The sequence below is a fragment of the Anolis sagrei genome, chromosome 2 (genome assembly GCF_037176765.1).
Source record: "Anolis sagrei isolate rAnoSag1 chromosome 2, rAnoSag1.mat, whole genome shotgun sequence".
Lineage (NCBI taxonomy): Eukaryota > Metazoa > Chordata > Lepidosauria > Squamata > Dactyloidae > Anolis > Anolis sagrei.
Window position 1 is genome coordinate 266,825,213 of NC_090022.1, and position 18,912 is coordinate 266,844,124.

At 36.1% G+C, this 18,912-nt stretch overlaps 1 protein-coding gene across 3 annotated transcripts in view; it reads right to left on the reverse strand.

Annotated features, from left to right (window-relative positions):
* PIK3R1 (phosphoinositide-3-kinase regulatory subunit 1) overlaps positions 1-18,912 on the reverse strand; it is a 133,169-nt gene that overhangs the window by 81,198 nt on the left and 33,059 nt on the right. For 2 of the 3 annotated variants that reach the window (XM_067464577.1, XM_060761593.2), the window contains exons 3-7: positions 11,571-11,663; positions 9,149-9,223; positions 4,910-5,041; positions 3,682-3,883; positions 3,509-3,588 (exon numbers count right to left, since the gene is read on the reverse strand). In XM_067464577.1, coding sequence (XP_067320678.1) covers positions 3,509-3,588; positions 3,682-3,883; positions 4,910-5,041; positions 9,149-9,223; positions 11,571-11,663 — 582 coding nt within the window. Of the gene's footprint in view, positions 1-3,508; positions 3,589-3,681; positions 3,884-4,909; positions 5,042-9,148; positions 9,224-11,570; positions 11,664-14,933; positions 15,094-18,912 lie in introns of those variants that run through there. The other variant, XM_060761594.2, reaches the window with a different exon arrangement.

Consider the following 18,912-nt stretch of genomic DNA (forward strand, 5'->3'; position numbering starts at 1 on the left):
CCATCAATGAAAGGAGAAAGAGGGGGAGAAACCATCAAATTATCTTTAAAAGTACTCGTGGGACAAAATGCTTGTCAAATTCTGACAAAATACAAGTGGGAGAGAGGCATTACAGAACTCACCACACCAGCCAAAGAATATACACACAAAATAAGCACATACAACATTTATTCTTTAGGATGCCTTCCTCTAGCTTTTATTTGGGAATTTAGACTCTAACACAGGTGGCCATGGCAGCTCTAGGTGTTGAGTGAGTGCTTTATCTGGCACCAGGATTCAGATTGCAGGAGGCATGATGGGCACAGCTCCCCTCCTAAGAAGAATTTCAGCACAATGTTGATGTGGATGCATGGTGTAACTCAGTGCTGGAGATAGGACAAGGGGAGAGAATGAACTGGAAGTGTGTCTTTTGCCTGCAGCTGTCTTTCTTTTCTCTTTTAAAAAGCATAATTTGCTTTTGATATTAATAAGATGCAGAGGCCAGTTAGAAAAGGAACAACTCTACATCTAACTGTAGTACATACCAATGAGTAACTGTATTTTGTTTTAGATATAAAACGTTGCAACAGTTTCATAAGGTGCTGTGTTAGTTCCTGTGAGCCTTCAAATTGTCCAATGATCTATGGATACTCTATGAATTTAATAGAATTCTCTTAAGAAAAGACTACTCAGAGGTGGTCCTGCCAGTTTCTTCCTCTGAAATATTGACTACTGCACCTAGTATTAGTTTGGTTGTCTTCTCTCCAAGTACCAACCAGAGCTGACACTGCTTAGCTTTCCTAAACAGATGGGAAAGATACTGTACTTTGTAAAAAATTACATGCAATTCTATTTGCTTAGAATGAGAGCCCTCTTTTGGACAAACAGTAGAATGCAGACGGGCTGAAAATCTTGAGTTATTACTAACTCTTTTGTGGAGGAAGAGCTATAAAAACGATGATGTCAGTGCCAAATCCACTCAGACTCATTAATCTTCTCTCAACACAGGTGACGTGTGATGAATCTTTATACTGGAATCTATACAGGCACAGCTTATTATCAGTTAATACTGTACTTATAATAATTCTCTCTAATAAATCCTGCCAAGCAACCAGATAGATAACCAAATAGTACTATTTGTGTTAGTTCAAAGCTCAACTTCATTGCACATGCAAAAAGAACCAGTTACAGATTTAAAATTGGGTTGGAGGTCTTTTAACTCTGCTACAGATCCTGGTAGCATAATCCTAGGCATGATTTCTGAATTACTGTGTTCAGTGGTTGTTTACGATAGCCATACACAGAAAATGGATCTTAGAATTATGCATACTTTCTAATTTTTAACAGGCTAAGGAGCACCTGGTGGCATACTGGGTTAAAGCACTGAGATGCTGAACTTGCAGACTGAAAGGTTGCAGGTTCGAATCCGGGGAGCAGCATGAGCTCCCGCTGTTAGCCCCAGCTTCTGACAACTTAGGTGTTCGAAAACATCCAAATGTGAGTAGATCAATAGGTACCGCTCCAGCAGGAAGGTAACGGCGCTCCATGCAGTCATGCCAGCCACATGACCTTGGAGGTGTCTACAGACTCTTCGGCTTAGAAATGGAGATGAGCACCAACCCCAGAGTTGGACACGACTGGACTTAATGTCAGGGGAAAACCTTTACCTTTACTTTACGGGATTTCAAGAGCAAATAAAATACTTCTGCATACTCATGTGCTCTTTTTCAACTTGATATATAATAAAAATGATATTTTGCAATTTTCAATATTACTATTATAGGACACATTTCAGTGGGACACAAAAACCTTGATGATAATAATAAAAAAAGATCTGGTTCTCCTTCTGCTCTTGAGAAGATCTGCCAAATCTTAAGGCCTAGAAGACTGGTAAAATGTTCACAGACTTGGCAAAATCACTCTCTTTATCTCCTGCAACAATTTTGGCCCCTGCCAATATCAGGTTATAAGAAGAGCTACAGCACACCTCAAGAGCAGGTTGCACTGCATGCAGAAAGTCCTAGGATTAATCCCCAGCCTCTTCAGGTGAGGCTGGGAAAGGCTTCAGTCTGAAATTTGAAGAACTGCTATAAACAATACTGTGCTAGATGGAGCTTGGTACGTTTAGCTTGAAAAACAGAAGGTTAGGAGTGGACAATCAAAAGGTTTTTTTATCTGGCCAATTACCACTACAAGTCCTCTCTCATATGCCATCACATATCACATCGCAGTAATCTTTATAATTATGTTTACCACTACTATAACAATAAAATAAACAAAAATAATAAACTTTATTTATATCGTGCTAACATATCCCCGAAGGGACTCGGGCGGCTCACCAAAGAACTCCAAAGTGCAGCACACATAAAATGCACAATACATAAGCATATAAAATGATGACAATATAAATTTACACAACAATTTTACATAAAACATCACATAAACCATTATAAATAAGATTTAAAATTCCATAAAACGCAGCAGTGCCTGCGGACATAAAACAGGCTGTATTTAAGTATCAATCCAAAGTGCCGGAGTGAAACAAATCACTAAGTTCTCAAGTTTAACCATCAAAGTTCTAGCCTTCAATATCACAACATGCAATTCTTAAATTGCTATCTTGCTATTATGTATCTGTATTTATATTGATGGATGACTATGTCCTCTTTCTAAAGAAAGCAAACACACAAATTTGATACACAGAAACATCTAAAAAAAAAAAAAAACCAGACAAACATTTAGCCAGTCAACTATAACCTTTTTCATTCATGAGAGTTTCATTTGTGTGAATTGAATGTAACTGATCTTATCTCTGTGCTATATTTATTTTTTTGTTTTTAACAATAACACTATTTTCTTTTTAAATGAAGTGTATGGGTTTTTTTAAAAATTACCTATGATTGGTTTCTTTGTTTATTTATTTATATGTTCAAATGTTTATACCACCGTACACAAAAATACCACAGAAATGTACAAAATCCATAATAAAATATAATTAATATTTCAAAAGCAAAACAAAAGCAATCACACACTTAATAAAACAAACAAGTTCGCACAAATTCCTTTCTTTCGCAACACTAAGTATGTCTATATGGAGCTTCCCTCAGACTCGTATTGCTGTATAATCACAAAATAAGGTAAGTGAGGACATTCAGTCTTCACATACCATTACGCCCTTCTGCTACTATGCACAGTACTTGATTCCTCATAGCTGTCTTGTATAAAGATTCTATTACTGATTTTCCTTGGGGGGACAGCATATAAGACTCCTGAAAAACTCTGAGCTGAAAACTACTCATTCCTAACAGCAAACAAGTTTCAACAGGTAATTTGGTTTTTCAGTTGCACCCATTGCTAAATTATATCAGAGAAGAACACATAGTTTGCCTCCTATTTCAGAAAGAAAACTGTTAAAGGATATATATGTAAAAAAAACCAAAAACCCACAGACACACATATTCTCATTCCTATATTATTAGTAGCAAATGTAAAATGCAATTTGTATTTTCAAAATATAGATTTTCCTTACCTGGTGCAGGTTGTCTCTCATTCAATTCACTTGAAATTAATACTTCCAGGATTTTTACGTGGTGTTCCGTATTGTCGGAGCTGTAAAAAATATATATTGACCATTTATTAAAGCATATGCTAAATAACTTAAATATTCTGTATAGTTATCTAATGCATATGTGTATTACATACCTTGCTACTGGGCACCTGAACAAGAGGAGGCTGAAAATTTCAGCTAGAGACCTCGCATTCAGAAGATTTTTGGTAGAGCTCTGGCAAATTCTGGAAAAATGTTTGAGCAGATATTGGAGTGTTAGCCAATACTGTTGAGGTATATTTGGTGATCTGATGAGCCTCTTCAGTACTTGAGCATATTCCTCTGAGTTCTGCACTTCTGCAAGGAAAGAAATATTTTTAATGAGAGTGGAGTCTTTTATCATTTTTTTTAAAAAAATTCCCCCAAAGTATTAATTATAAGCATTAACCTCTCTAAGAAATTCCAAGCTTCACTTTCTTCTTTGAAACAGTGAGAACTTTAGTAAGTAAAGTGGGAAGGGGAGGAGAGTATCAATGATACAAAAGTCAAAGTGAAACAGAAGTATCACTTGGTAAAAACCACAAAATGTTCACTGTGCAAGGATAGGAGTCTGTCTTCTGTTTAGTGTCATACATGATTGGGTAATTCTGAGATGTTAAAGATAAGCCTCAAGAGGTGCTGTTCTAACTTTAAAGGTTATAGCAGCAATAATATCCTGTTTCTAGCACTTGAAACCTAATGTGAAAACTATCACCAAAAAGGTTTAGTCTGACTGCCTGAATTCACTATTGAGGGAGACAAACCTTATCTGTATGATTTTATTGCATTCTATCCCATAATTCCCAATGGACTTCAGAATCTTGCCTATTTTAATACATTTACCTCATGACCACTGATAAAAAGTTAACAATTAGCTCTTTCTGCATACAGACAAATCCTTGATATGTTAACCTGTGTTTGAACAAATATTGTACTCGCCAAGACACACTATGTTCCTAACGCTAAGGTCCGTTTTGTATATTGTGTTTTAAAGATTTTAAATATACATACACCCAAAAGCATTTAAGTTGCTACATTAAAGCAATGGTGCCAGTCTTCAGATACTTTCCAGAAAGAAAGAAAAACCTTTATTTAATGGGTGCAAACCTGAGCAAAACACACACTTTCCTGTACCAATAAACCAGGATTTATACCACATAATATAAAAAAACTAAACGAAAATGTAGGAGTGGGAGTCTTATGTTCAAGTAACATACATGGGATTGTGCTTTTGATATATGAAGCCTTCCATATCCCAACGACACCGAAAATAGAATAAAATCGCTGAACTATAAATAGTAAGGATTGAAGCTTTTGTGCAGAGGAAAACTTTTATATTCATACCTTGTGCTATCGAAGTCATTTCATTGTAAACAGATGCTGGAATGACAGGATTTGGCAAGTCAAGAAAGTACCTCTTCAAAGCATCTGATAAAATCTGAATATCAATGGCATCAAAATCCACTGCAGAAATATCTGAAAGACACAGAAAAAGAAAATTCACTCTTTTTGCCTTTCTAATGTTTTCAATGCTTATTTCGCACACACAAAAATTAGAAAGTTGGCAGTTTTAAAATAAGACACCAAAATATTTACTTTTATGTAACTAGGCATTTGATTTCCATCCTGTTTTTTTTTTAATTCAGAAGGCACCCCAAGGTAGCTTACATAAATAATGTACTGTATCCTCTGTTCACCTCAGAACTCTAGACCTTTTCATATCATCCAAGGACAGAGAGGGGCAGCCAGGTAGAACAGCTGGGCCTCACACAAGCTGTTTGGTGATGACAGTTGGGTCTCCATTTACCTAGATCTTCTGTTGCCAGGCTACAGACATTTTACTCCTTTATCTACCCCACCCTTTGGGATTGCAAATCATTTGTACTTATCTGGAATGTTTAGGATATCTTCAGATAAGACAATTGTTTATATTATTATAAATCTAAAAGACTTTGAAAGGCGACTTAATATATTGTCAGTATATGAACATGAGAAGGGGACTGAAAATTTTGTATACAGAGGTTTGTATCCATTTCACTCTTCTTCCTATTTCATCACAAATGAAATAGCTTTAATCTAAAGAACAGGGCAGGCCAACTCTCCTTGCCCTCTCCACTTTCAAAAGCTACTCTGGAGAGCTGGGTACCCTTTGGAAGGGATTTTTCCTGTGAATGTGGGGAACGCAAAAGGGAAAGAGGATGGGCAAAGCCCCACTCTATGAGCAGCTATCAGTAATGCTGGCTTCTACTCAAAATATACCAGCTGGAAGTTTAGACAGTTCTTCATGCTGCCAATGAACTACTGCAAACTACATAAGGGATCACATAATAATAATAATAATAATAATAATAATAATAATAATAATAATAATAATAATAATAATGATAGCCTAAAGACCTTGGCCTGCACTTAAACACAATCAGCACCAACAAAATTACCATCTGCCAGTTGCAGAAGGCCACCTTACTGGGATCTGCATGCATTATTTGACGATACATCACACAGTCCTAGAGACTTGGGAAATGTCTGCTGTGTGATCCAATACAACAGCCAGAAGAGTGATCTTGTCTGCTGTGGACTCATCTTGTTGTGTTTCAAATAATAATAATAATAATCATAATCATAATAATAATAATAATAATAATTTTATTTCTTGAGTTTTAAGGGGAGGCGGGTTACAACATCACTAAAAACACATTATTATCTAAAAACATTCTATAAAATATACATATTAAACATATTTCTGTAAAATACATATTAAACACACAGAACAAAGATTAAACATAAGATGCACGTTTAAAATTTGTGATTAGAACTGGCTGGGTCTCATAATGACCAGACCAAACATATTTTAAGTATTACTTTGATATACATTTTTTTGTTGGTGGTGGTGCTTTCAAACCAACTCTAATTTATTGTGATCCTCTTCTAGGATTTTCTTGGCAAGAAATCTCCCAGCGTCCTACTCCATCATGTTGGCTAAAAAGGGTATACATGCTTGCCTCTACTTCAGATGAGAACACAGGTAAACTGCTAGAGGTCTTCTAAGAATCCAAGGTATTTTTAACTGAGCTATGTTTTACATACTAATATTTTGTGTAAACAGTAGTGCAGTAAAAAAAAAAAAACCCAGCCAAGGCCACTGCGAATAAAAAGGCTGAAACTGACTTTTACATTTCTGAAAACTCAAGTATGTATCAAAATGTGTATATACCTGCATTAATATAATCATGCATCTGAGCATGTGAACTGCGTGTGTAGAATACAACTTTTAAAGCAGACGTGCTTTTAAGTTTAAAATATGTTTGCAATTCTTAATATTATTTAGGAATTAAAATTATACCTTTAAAATATTTTCCAGGGCGGTTTTACAACATACAAACACAAAACACCATTATCAAAATCATCAAAATTCCTTATGCACTGTTACTATAATTGTTCAGTAATGACATCTACCACAAGAGCATGTTGTGCAGAGTTAATAACTCATTTTTATTATTATTTCTGTAATAACACAAGCTGCAAAATGTAAAATTATGTTTTGATTACTGAAATCCAGCTGTGAAGAAAAAGAGCTAAATGTTTTCTGGTTATGCAAGCAAACTTCAAGAATACAAAAACTACTTTTAATGGTCTTCAATTGCACTGACTATTTTCTTGCCCTACTGTTCATTTGTGTCTTCACTTCTACAGGTAACTTCCTTGAAGATACTAAACTCATTCCTATTATGTGCTACTGTTTATGAAGGAGCCTCACAACCAGCAACTATGACCAGAATTCTTAGTCCCAAATTGTAAGACATTAACATACTCAACACCTGTAGGATCACAAAATCCAGGGCATACAATTATGCAATAGATCAGCTGCAGTCATAAAGGACACAATACCCACTAGTCAGTCTGGTGAGACAAGGCACATACGCCCTCCTCAGCTAACTGTTCAGCAACTTGGCAGCTGTCTTGTCCTTTCGGGATTTGTATCTTGCCAGCTGCTGCTCTACAGAAACTCTGGTCCTGCCACATGAATTGTTTATTTGTTGCTTGGGAGTAGTAGATAGAGATATTTATTTATTTATTTATTTCTTGCATTTATTGACCGCCACTCTCAGCCCTAGGGCGAGAGTGGATACCCACACGCTGGTAGGATCTGGTTAGATATTCCTATCATGAGACTCTGAAGAGGTTTGCTAGCTCAAGACCAGAGGCTTCTACACACTCTGTTCAGTTGAGTTCCCTGAATGGTGAGATGGTATGGTTCTCAGGGTGCACAAGCTGGATGTTTGTTACTCTTTCCAGTCCCCTTCTTAGATAATCTTCTCTCCCTTCACCTACTGTCGATGGAGGAAATCTTGCTCTCTGCCATGGATCTGATCACTGTGCATTATGCTGCCTAATTTATAGAATCGTAAAATCACAGAGTTGCAAGAGACCTCTTGGACCATCCAGTCCAACCCCCTGCCAAGAAACAGGAAAATCGTATTTCTTCACCATGCTTGGAATTGGTGGTCGTGAGAAGCACAACAAAGTTCAAACCCTTGCCTGCAGGAATGCTTGAAGACTGGTGGTGACATAGTATTATTTGGGTCACTAGAGCTGACTGAATAAGAGCATACATGCTATCGTTGTAATAGAAAGGCCTTTGCTAAGAGTTGTTAGTATCATAAGCCTTGCATCTGCACTGGCATCCTTTGTACATAGATGGCATTGCTTAAACGTTCTTACAACTGATGAGTAATCTAATGTTTCTAGAGATGTTGTGGGCATGTCTTTGTTCTGCTTCCTTTCCTAGGTTCAGAATGAAGTGGATAAAGAAGTTGTTCCACTGATGTACTAGCAGCATCCCTCTTAATCTAGCACAATGGGAGGGCTGGATTGCTCTGTGCAGATTAAGGAGCCCCCAGTGGCACAATGGGTTAAACCCTTGTGCTGGAAGGACTGGTGACCAAAGGTCAGTGGTTCAAATCCAGGGAGTAGGGTGAGCTCCCATCTGTCAGCTCCAGCTTCTCATGCCTGGACATGAGAGAAGCCTCCCACAGAATGTCCCCAGGGGACATCCAGGCACCCCCTGGGCAACATCCTTGCAGACAGCCAATTCTCTCACACCAGAAGCAACTTGCAGTTTCTCAAGTTGCTCCTGACACACACCCACACCCACACACACAAGGATTCTATTTAAGAAGACAAGTCTTCTCTACTGTTTTCACAACTTCTTCTTTTTTTTTTTTTGCTGGAAAGAATAATTGTCCAAGTTATCAATGAAATGTCAGTTTCATTCTGAAAATTAAAGTACTCTTGTTTCCTCACTGAATACTATAGTTAACTGACTCTGTACACTATCCACCTGTTACTCAGGATCCAAATAAATATTTGACACTCTGGTTATATTAGGATGATAATAATGCCTAGAATAACATTAAAGATTATTCTGTGTTTATGGTTTGTATTATGTAAATTATGTAAAAAAAATCAAAGGAATAAATGGCATAACACATATATCAACTTTAATTACATTGAAACAGACTGGTGTGTGTCAACTCACAAACCAATCTGCAGTCCACTGAAAATAAACATCGTTGTACTTACCACACTCAGTAATTTGTCTTAATTCATTAGTACTGCTTGATCCTTGTGATCGGTACAATGTTGAACATTCCAGACCTTTTAAAAAAGAAGAACAGAATCGTTTTTTGAACCAAAACATCTCCTATGGATTTCTATATTTTAAATTACATCCTCAGGCCCCTGGGTTATACTGGCTGTGTACGTGATCTCACACAAGCAAACGCCTGCTATATCTATCTACTGGATGACCAACACTAGAAACCTAAATCATGCTTTCCAATTGTTTTACTTTGAAAAGTATGAACTGAAAGATGCATGGTCATAACATAGGTAAAGGTCAAGGTTTTCCCTTGGCATTAAGTCCAGTCATGTCCAACTCTGGGGGTTGGTGCTCATCTCCATTTCTAAGCCGGACAGCTGGCATTGTCCATAGACTCCTGGTCATGTGGCCAGCATGACTGCATGGAGTGCCGCTATTGATCTACTCACATTTGCATATTTTTGCACTATTAGGTTGGCAGAAGCTGGGGCTGACAATGGAAGCTCATGCTGCTCCCCCTTTCAGTCAACAAGTTTAGCAGCTCAGTGGATTAACCCACTGCGCCACGGGAGGCTCCGATGTGGCAGCTGGTGTGGAGACTGTTTCAAGGCAGCAGAGCTGGATAGAGGAATAGCTCTGTCATTAATATTTATCCACAGAAATACCCCCTCTTAACATCAATCCAAATGATATTCCACAGTGTAGATCCAGGGAATGGTAAAACAATATACTGGAAACACTGGAGGTTAAATACTGCTACTTTACTTATGATTGCCAATTGAATTTAGCTAAGCATATTTCAAAGACCTCTACTGCTTTAATTCAAATTTGGATATTGTACTTATTTTTGTTTGTTTTAAAAAGTAATGAACAACAATAAAAAAGAAGATTCAAGTATGAATTGCCTAAATCATAAGGAGGTTGCCATTTAGTGTAATCTCCCCTTTCTCTGAAGTCAGGTGTATCAATGAGGTCTACAAAGAAGTGGGGAAGAAGACTATGGTCTGCTGGTACAAAGTAGAATTTAAATCTAGGCTTGATTTACAGTTTTTCTTCAAAATCAGCATTTACTGTTATCCTGTCACCTCAGAAACAAAGGACTCGAAAATCCCAGACTAATATTATCTATGGATACTTTGTAAGGTATACTTGGAGACACAAATCAAGTGTAAATTGGAGACTACTGTAAAGGGACGAGAAAGCCAAGAAATGTTATATTAAGGCAGGGCCTTGCCAAGTTCACAAAACTACTATACATATATTTTTGAAATCACCTTTTAGGTTCCTGTCCTACTTTTTTGATAGGCTGTTTTGATTTTCTTATTTAACAAAGAGACTTTGAAAGTGACTGGGAGGCAAGGGGATATTACATGAGAAAAAAAAAGTCAAATCCATCTACATAAATTTGGCATAATCTGTTCAAAACAATTAACATCCTTCTCTAACAATGATCAGTCAGCCCTGTTTTGGGCTAAAGTCAAAACAAGAACAACAGCTTTTTCCCTCAGTGAAAGGGATGTTAACAAAATGATGTTTAAAAATAAATCAAGCAGATGTTACTTGCTTGACTGACTGTTTTACTCTGTATTAGCCATGGCAGGCAGTCATGTCCCTTGCTTTGGGACCAATAACATTCCTTGCTTTGTTCTGAACTATTACCCACAGATAACGTATCTTCTGAATTCATGTGAAACGTGCAGAAGTTTGGCTGTTCTGACTATTGTAAATGAGCCTACCAATGCATAGTTAGGAACATTAAAATGCTATTTAAAAACAATTTATACACAGCAGCAAACATAAAAACATAGGATCAAAGGCAGTGTAATTGCAACAAACATAAAACCAAACACAGAATTGAAACAGTCTTTGAAATTAGTGGTCTAAGATACATAAATTATTTTAAAGGCCTATGTGAACAGAAATATATTTATCTGGCATCAGAAATACGACAAAGCCTAACTTCTATTGGGGGGTGGGGGGTGGGTTCTGAACTACTGAACAGACCCCTTCTCCAGTGGATGCCTCCTCAACTACATTTGGCATGAGTACTCAGCAAGGCTTCTGAAATAGTAGTTCTGGGAATAGGTGGTCTTTCAGAATGGTCCCAAGCTTTGTAAGTCTTTAAAGATTAAAACCAGCGACATATTTCAAGCATGAACCTGGCTTGTCCAAACTAGTAGGATCAGTCTTAATAAGATGAATTGAAATGTTCAGCTTAAGGGGAAAAAAGCCTTGTGGAATTTGGGGCAGTTCTAGACACTGTTCTGCAAGAAAATAATAAGTGAAACCAAGCATTACCTGTCTAATATGCTGGTTACAATGCAAAATGAGATTCTTAAAGGATGCCATGTGCAAGATGATTACATTTATAATAAATGCTCTATATATATCAAATCTACATACCTTTTCTTTCAATGGCTTCCACTAATTTGACAAGGATGGGAGGAGCATTATCAGGTGATGAAAACTGTTCTGAAAGATCTGGAACTGCAAAACCTACAACAATAAATAAAGAAATAAATAAGGGTTAACTTTATTGTTTATAAAGATCATGAGATGTAACACAGCTGGTTAAATTTTAAACACTGAACAATTTTTTTAATCCACTGATTACAGTTTATTAATCAGCCCTTAAGCACTTATTAACATTTTTCACAATTCTTTTGTTTTTGTTTTGTTTTTTTAAATAAAAGTTTGAGTTTAAATATCAATATATTATATATAATGGAAATGAAAGGAATTCAGGACACGTTGTCCAGTTTCAGTGGATACAACCCTCGCATGATACCTTTCAGATTTTTTATAAAAAGTCATCCGTGTAACTTCAGAAATACATACTTCTACCTGAAATCATCTTTTCACATTTTGTATTTTTAATTAATTATGACTACTGTATGAACTTCTGAGGTAACTACTGGTCATTATATTTTTTTGATAATTTTCACTGTAGTAGGTAAAGCTAAATTATGATAGTGTGCATTTGCCCTTGAAGAACATAAATAGAACAAAGGCCGCAAGCCTAATCCGATACCTGTGAGCAGGCAATGTGAAACAGATTTGCTTAAGTATGACAGCAGAGAGGAATAACCACCATATCACATGGATACTTTGAGGTCAGCACACAACCAACAAATTCCTGTAGAAAAGGCAACCTGATAGCAAATGCTATCTCTGCAAATTTGAGATATTTGCTTGGGAAGCTAATTGAGATCAAGAGAACAAGTGGCAGTTATGTATGGATCTCCATCAAGTGATGGCTCTGTTAGGTCAAAAGATAGTCCTGGATTTTAGTACTATCTTGAAGACCAAGTCCTACATCACACTATGGTGGGGTTGAGCATGTGTAGATCTTTAAAAAGTACTCAGTGCTGTGGACGTATAGTTTGCACATATGCATGCAACCTGCCATGGCTACCAAAGGCTTTTGTGTTCCTCTCTTTTCAATGTTATAAATGAGAGGACGCTTGGATTCAAGTGCATAGATGAACATCAGACTGTATAGATGTTTCTCAGAAAATATGATTTTTTTAACCATTACAGTATATTAAGTGTTATTGTTGCATCTTGTGTAATCCAACAGTTTCATGGGGTACTTGTTTTCTCTACTAGAGAACTCTACAGTCTCATGTGACCAAAAAAATCGCTCAGGATTTTATATGATGCAACCACGGCAAAGCGTGTGCTATGTGAAAGAGACCTGCAACTAAAAGCCTTCAGCTATCTGGGTTTATATCTAGCACCAGTTGAGGGAGCTATCAGCTTCACTTGGAGAACAGCTAATTGAACTGCTAGAAATGCTAGCAATTTTGATAAGAATCATGAACATGCTATATATATATATAGTTAGCAGAAAACCTTTTAGAGTAGTTTTTTTAATTTCCCACAGAAGAAAAACTAAATTCACTGAAAATAACTGCAGCATTAATTGGAACTGCACTTACACATATAAAGAACACAATTAAATGGATGTTCCATTTTCGTTTTAACACGGTGCAGCTAGAAGCAGTTTTTCTCAATATACTATCTGCCAAAACATAATCATTTTATCCAAAATAAGCAGCTTTGTTTATTGCTAGAACTCAAATATTGTGAAAGTGTTCATAAATTGTTTTATTTTCAAAATATATTTATTCCAAATTAGAAAAATCAATGTTGAATCAACCTATGTCTGACCAGCAAGGCCATTCAAATCTATCCATACATAATTGCAGGTGTGTTTTTCATATACAGAATGCTAACATACTAAACAACGGAACAGCTCTGAATGAGGCAAATATGGAAATCCGACCTATACACTATCTCATCACTCTTACTCCCTCTAGTGCTTTCTAGGAGAAAAACACATTTTAGATATTCTCTATTTCTTTGAGTCCTATTCTGTCATCGTTTCTCTTACGTATTCTAGAAATGTTGAACTATGGCTAGTAATCTAGCATGCAAAATCCAGCTCATGTCCCTTCTCAAGCTAAAGCAAAAATAGTGACATTTCCCTCTAGACAGCTTGATATTGCGCTTCCTTGAAAATAAGGGCTATCTCAAGTTATCTACCTACTACTCTTGAACATTTTGAGAAGTACCACTCAAAATAAAAATAACCGCTCCCCCCAAAAAACCTTATTATTACAAAATTAAAACAAGTATCACTCTATGGCAGGAGTGCCTCTACCAGCCATGAAAATCAACAGGATGACTATTTCCTTAATGCCACTGTTCTGTATTTATTTATTTCGAACATTTGTATCCCATCCTTCTCAACCCCTGAGGTGGCTTACATCCGGCAATCATTGCATGCCAACAAACAAACAATCGCAATACAAACAATTAACACTAAATAAGATAACAAGATTATAAAATACATTAAAATATTAGCCATTAAAATATTAAAACACAGCCAAACCTAAGTCCATAATGAAATGTATGCCAATGAAATAGGAATGTGCACCTGGATTTACCTCTAACTATATTACTTAACATCTGGGTTAGCCCAAATTTGGGAACAGAGCAACAGACCTGTATAACACTTTGGTGTTTTTTTAATGAAAATTCTCATAAATAAATATAGACAGCATGAATCTAAATGTAAACATTACACAATTTTAAAAGAGAGATTTTTCTCATCTTGTTTTCAATTCCATAGTTTCATAAAAATATACTTGTATCAACTGTATACAGGAACTATAACTTTCAGTCTACTATCCTATGGACATGCTTAGTCTGCTAAGCAAATCAAGATTTTTGGTTATGTAAGAATTTCACCCACTCAATTAACAAAGCCAAACTAAGTGGAAAAAGCTTAATCACAGGATTCTTTAAAATGGATGCTTTGCAGCAGATACCTTCTGCAAAGGTTTTTTTAAAATATAAACTTTAGATATCATTACAGAATTCAGAAATAAACTTCCCATCTTTGGCACAAAACTAAAAATCACAATAATTTAAAGAACACAAGGGAGAAAGATCTCAAGAAACATTTGTCTGCCAAAGCAAATACTTCACAAAATTCTTATAACTAAATGCCATTTTACAAGATTTACCATGAAGGAATCCAGGTCTGTTCATGATGCTTTAGTTCTCAAAAACATGCCACAGCAACATGGAATAAAAGCCAGTATTCCAACGACCAAAGCCAAAATAAGCTTTGAATATGGATTAAATGCAACAGAGCAGAGAACTGCACACACATTACAAAGATTACAGCGAGATATGAGCCCCACTTCCAATATGCAATTATTACAGAGAGAAATAACAAAGCTTGACAACCAGTACCTGACTTTAAAACTATCTTCTGCTTTGAACTGTGCTGCAAAACAGCACAGAGGTTTGGAGACCCAAGTCCATTCTTAAGAATCTGGGCAACTTTGCAGATTCCTTTGCTACAATCCAGTATCAATTTTTCTCTTAAAGTAATCATTTTACTTTACACATACGACCAAAAATATGGTTTGGGTTTTACTTTAAACCCAACTGACTCCAAAATCCACAAGATACTGGAGATGTATTAAAGACTGTTCTTCCTCACTAGTCATTAAGCATTTATCTCAGCTTAAAGGACGCTTCTGATGACATGTCAGAAATGCTAGATTTTCCACTAGTTCTATTTTTACCTTGCCAGAGTGATAACCAATCAGACGAAAAAGAAGTTGGTATTCCCTCCAATCCAAAAGCTCTCCTCTCTCTCTAATAGAGACAGGCCTGAACAGCTTTTAGCAACAGCAACGTGTGGGAGCGGACGACATACCTTGTGTCTAAGTGCTGCCAACATAGCTACAAACTGCAAGACGAAACCAGCACACAGCTGCACCTTTTGGAGGAGTTCTCAGTAAAAAGAGATTTTCAGAGTTATTACCTGGCAAAGGCCTATGGAAAGTTAAAGCTGGAAGATTGGCTCTCCAAGTGTCTGAGCCAAACCCTTCATTACTGCTAGAGGAAGCATGAAAGTGGATAGAACAGAAATTATAACCTAACCTGCCCTTTAAAATGTAATAAGACACCCTATGGAAAAAGGCACTCATTTACTAGAAGGTATAGAGCAGACTGTGGTCTAACATTACTGTTAAAGTCAAACCCAGTCATTCTAACTTTTCTTCTAAATTTCCACTGAAGAGCAAGTGTTTCAAAGCATGGACATCGAGGAAGCAGTTCTACTGAATCTGCTCTCAGATGTCAATATAAACATTTTGTCACAAATCTCTTTTAGGTATATATAAAAATTCACTCACATTTGTGGATTTATGTTAGAAACAGGACTGTGTAAGTATAAACTTTAAAAAGGTTATGTTTTAAGTCCCATGAAAATTAATATGACTTTTTTCGTGCCAGGAGTGACTTGAGAAGCTATAAGTCATTTCTGGTGTGAGATAATTGGTTGTCTGCAAGGATGTTGCCCAGGGGATGCCTGGTTGTTTGATGTTTTAACATCCTGTGGGATGCTTCTCTCATGTCCCCGCATGGGAAGCTAGAGCTAAGATGGGAGCTCACCCCGCACCCCGGATTCGAACTGCCAACCTGTTGGTCCTGCAGGCACAAGGGCTTAACTCATTGACTTAAAAGGTTACTTATTGCATCCTCCCCATGCACAAAAGGACTGCTATCCCTACAGAATGTCTCCGCTATACTATTTTAAAACAAACAAACATTAACACATGAATGGCAAAAGTGTTTATCATATGGGTGTGTCAAAGGAGAAAGAAAGAGGTGCTACTTGCAAGATATCAATGGACATTGTCTGGGTATCTTACAGAACTCACCAGGTTATAGCTAACATTTCCAACAGAACTTTGTGTTTTCTAGGGTTCCACCCAAAATATTTATGGCAGCAATATAGTCTATTACCAATAACTGGGCCTTTTTATGGACTGAAATCGATTCTCCTTTGGAAGAGATAAAGCAGGGTATAAACAAGCATAACAACAACAACTACAACAAATATTATGTCTGTGGAAGGCAAAAAGATGCCCTTCAAATGTTGTTGGGACTTCAAACCCCACCAACCCTGTCAATTGTGAGGAATGCAACTATTTGGCAACATCTTTGCCCAGGGTCTTGATTGCGATCAAGAAGAAGAAACCTAAAATTCTATGCAAAAATTCTAACTTAAATAAATAAATATCAGGATCAAGGGGAAGAAAATCTATGACAATTAGAAAAGTGGAGTTCTGTCAGTCATGTCAGAACAAATCAGTCAATATTATGTAATATTGACTATATCCTCATTATGTCAGAAGTTATTACATTAATTATCTAAAAAGCTGAAAGGACCAAAACATTTGTTTCCTCGCTCAGAGAGAGAGAAATCAATGCATTAAAAAATTCTTACTATTTTACCATACTGTTATAAAAGTGTTATGTGCCAAGCCGACATGGAGAGAACAAAACATGGATTCAGATTGCAGTTCTAGTCCTAAACTACATGGGAATAAGCTCTATTGAAAACAGTGGGACTTAACATATGTAAGATTATACTGCTATCATGCATACTGAACCAGGGTCATCATACTTTACTTTTTTTTTGCAGTCCACATTCTTCATCATAGATTTAGTACATTCTTAGAATGTAGTGCAGTTAATCTCCATTAAAAGAATTTGTGAAAAGGCTGTAATACAAAGAAAAACAAAACAAACAAAACAAAGCAGAATGTAATGAAATGGGACCAAGTATGACTTGCATCCTGCCTTGAATCCTTTTGGGGGAAATAGGGCGGAATATAAATAAAGTTTTATTATATTATTATTATTGCATTTGACAAGCAAAACTTTATTGTAGAAATGATTCTCCAATCCCTGCTTTCCTGACCTGTTTATATTTATTAATATTTATTTATATGGAACACATCACTAGAAGGGCCTAAAGGAGATGAATTTCTTTTCATAGAAGCAATTTTAAACTGCTTTTTCAACTTTGCAAAAAAATGTTATCAGTGTCTAAAATTAAAAATATATTTTGCATGATTAAACTAATGCAGCCGATGTCTGGAGATCAGAAATGCAACTGCATTTGGACATTCAGGTATTGGGGCTGCAGGTGAAGAAAGAAGAAATTACAAAGGACACACCTCTTAAAAATAACATCATACCACAAGGACTGCATTTATTATAAAACCAAATGGATTAAGTGGAGAGCATAAACTTTCATGAGGGAGTGTGATTACAAACTGCATCTCTCCATTCTTCCTTATTAATGCTTAATTATTTTTTTTTGCAATAGCTGTAAATTTTGTATCAACTCTCAATCTAATGCACAGCAAAGTCACTGCTATCTTGTATTAAGGAAGTGATATTGTGGCAGGGAGGAGTTTAGTACACGATGTTCTATCAGATTAGGCTTTGGTAACTTTATGAATTATGAGCTGTCATCCACTTTTTCATCTGCTATAGAATATACTTCTCGGAAATGGGAGCTATAAATAAAACAACAGATGTTTTTTGATGGCTCCAACTGGAACCTTTAAAAAATCCCTGTAGTTAGTTTCTGTTATATTCTACTCCCCCTGTAGGACACTTTTCAAGTATACCTTGTTCTATATAAGTATTGACACTGGTATTAACAAATTTAATAGCTACTTTATTTAATGCAAAATAAATTCTGTCATGACACACAATGAGTAATGGGGTACTAGAGTAACGATACTGACTGTAAGGGATGGAAATATTTTGAAACTATTTCTGGATACTTTGTAAAATATTTGTATGAAAGATTTTAAAAATGGACAAGTTAGTGGGTTTAGTTTGCCTGATTGGGAAATGTATAAACCCACAATAGTATGTGCCAAAATGCTAGAAAAAAATTCCCACCAGCAATATTATTTTGTATTATAGATACAAAATGGCTTAAGATTGATAGAGTGACACTGTAGGATCTAAAGAAAGTCTAAAGAGAATATATTTAATTATGTGGATAAGTGAAATGTGGATTAATGAAACTGTGGGTGGTAGTCCTGCAGACAGAAGGGTTGTACTATATCAATGAGGCATAGAAATCAGATACATTATATTGTGTCAGTAAAGGAAATATCTTGATACTGTTTCTGCATACTTTGTAAAACACATTTACTGCCACAGGATTGCAAAAGATTTTTGAAAAAGAAATGTAGGACACCAGTCGATCTATGCCATTATGCACGAAAGGAAGAATTTTTCAAATGCTTTCCAGCACAATAACTGCATTTTCTTTTTTAAAAAATCAAAACTTTTAAAAAAAGCAAATGCATTAGCAATTGTCAGTGCCAACGTAACAGTCCTTGAACAT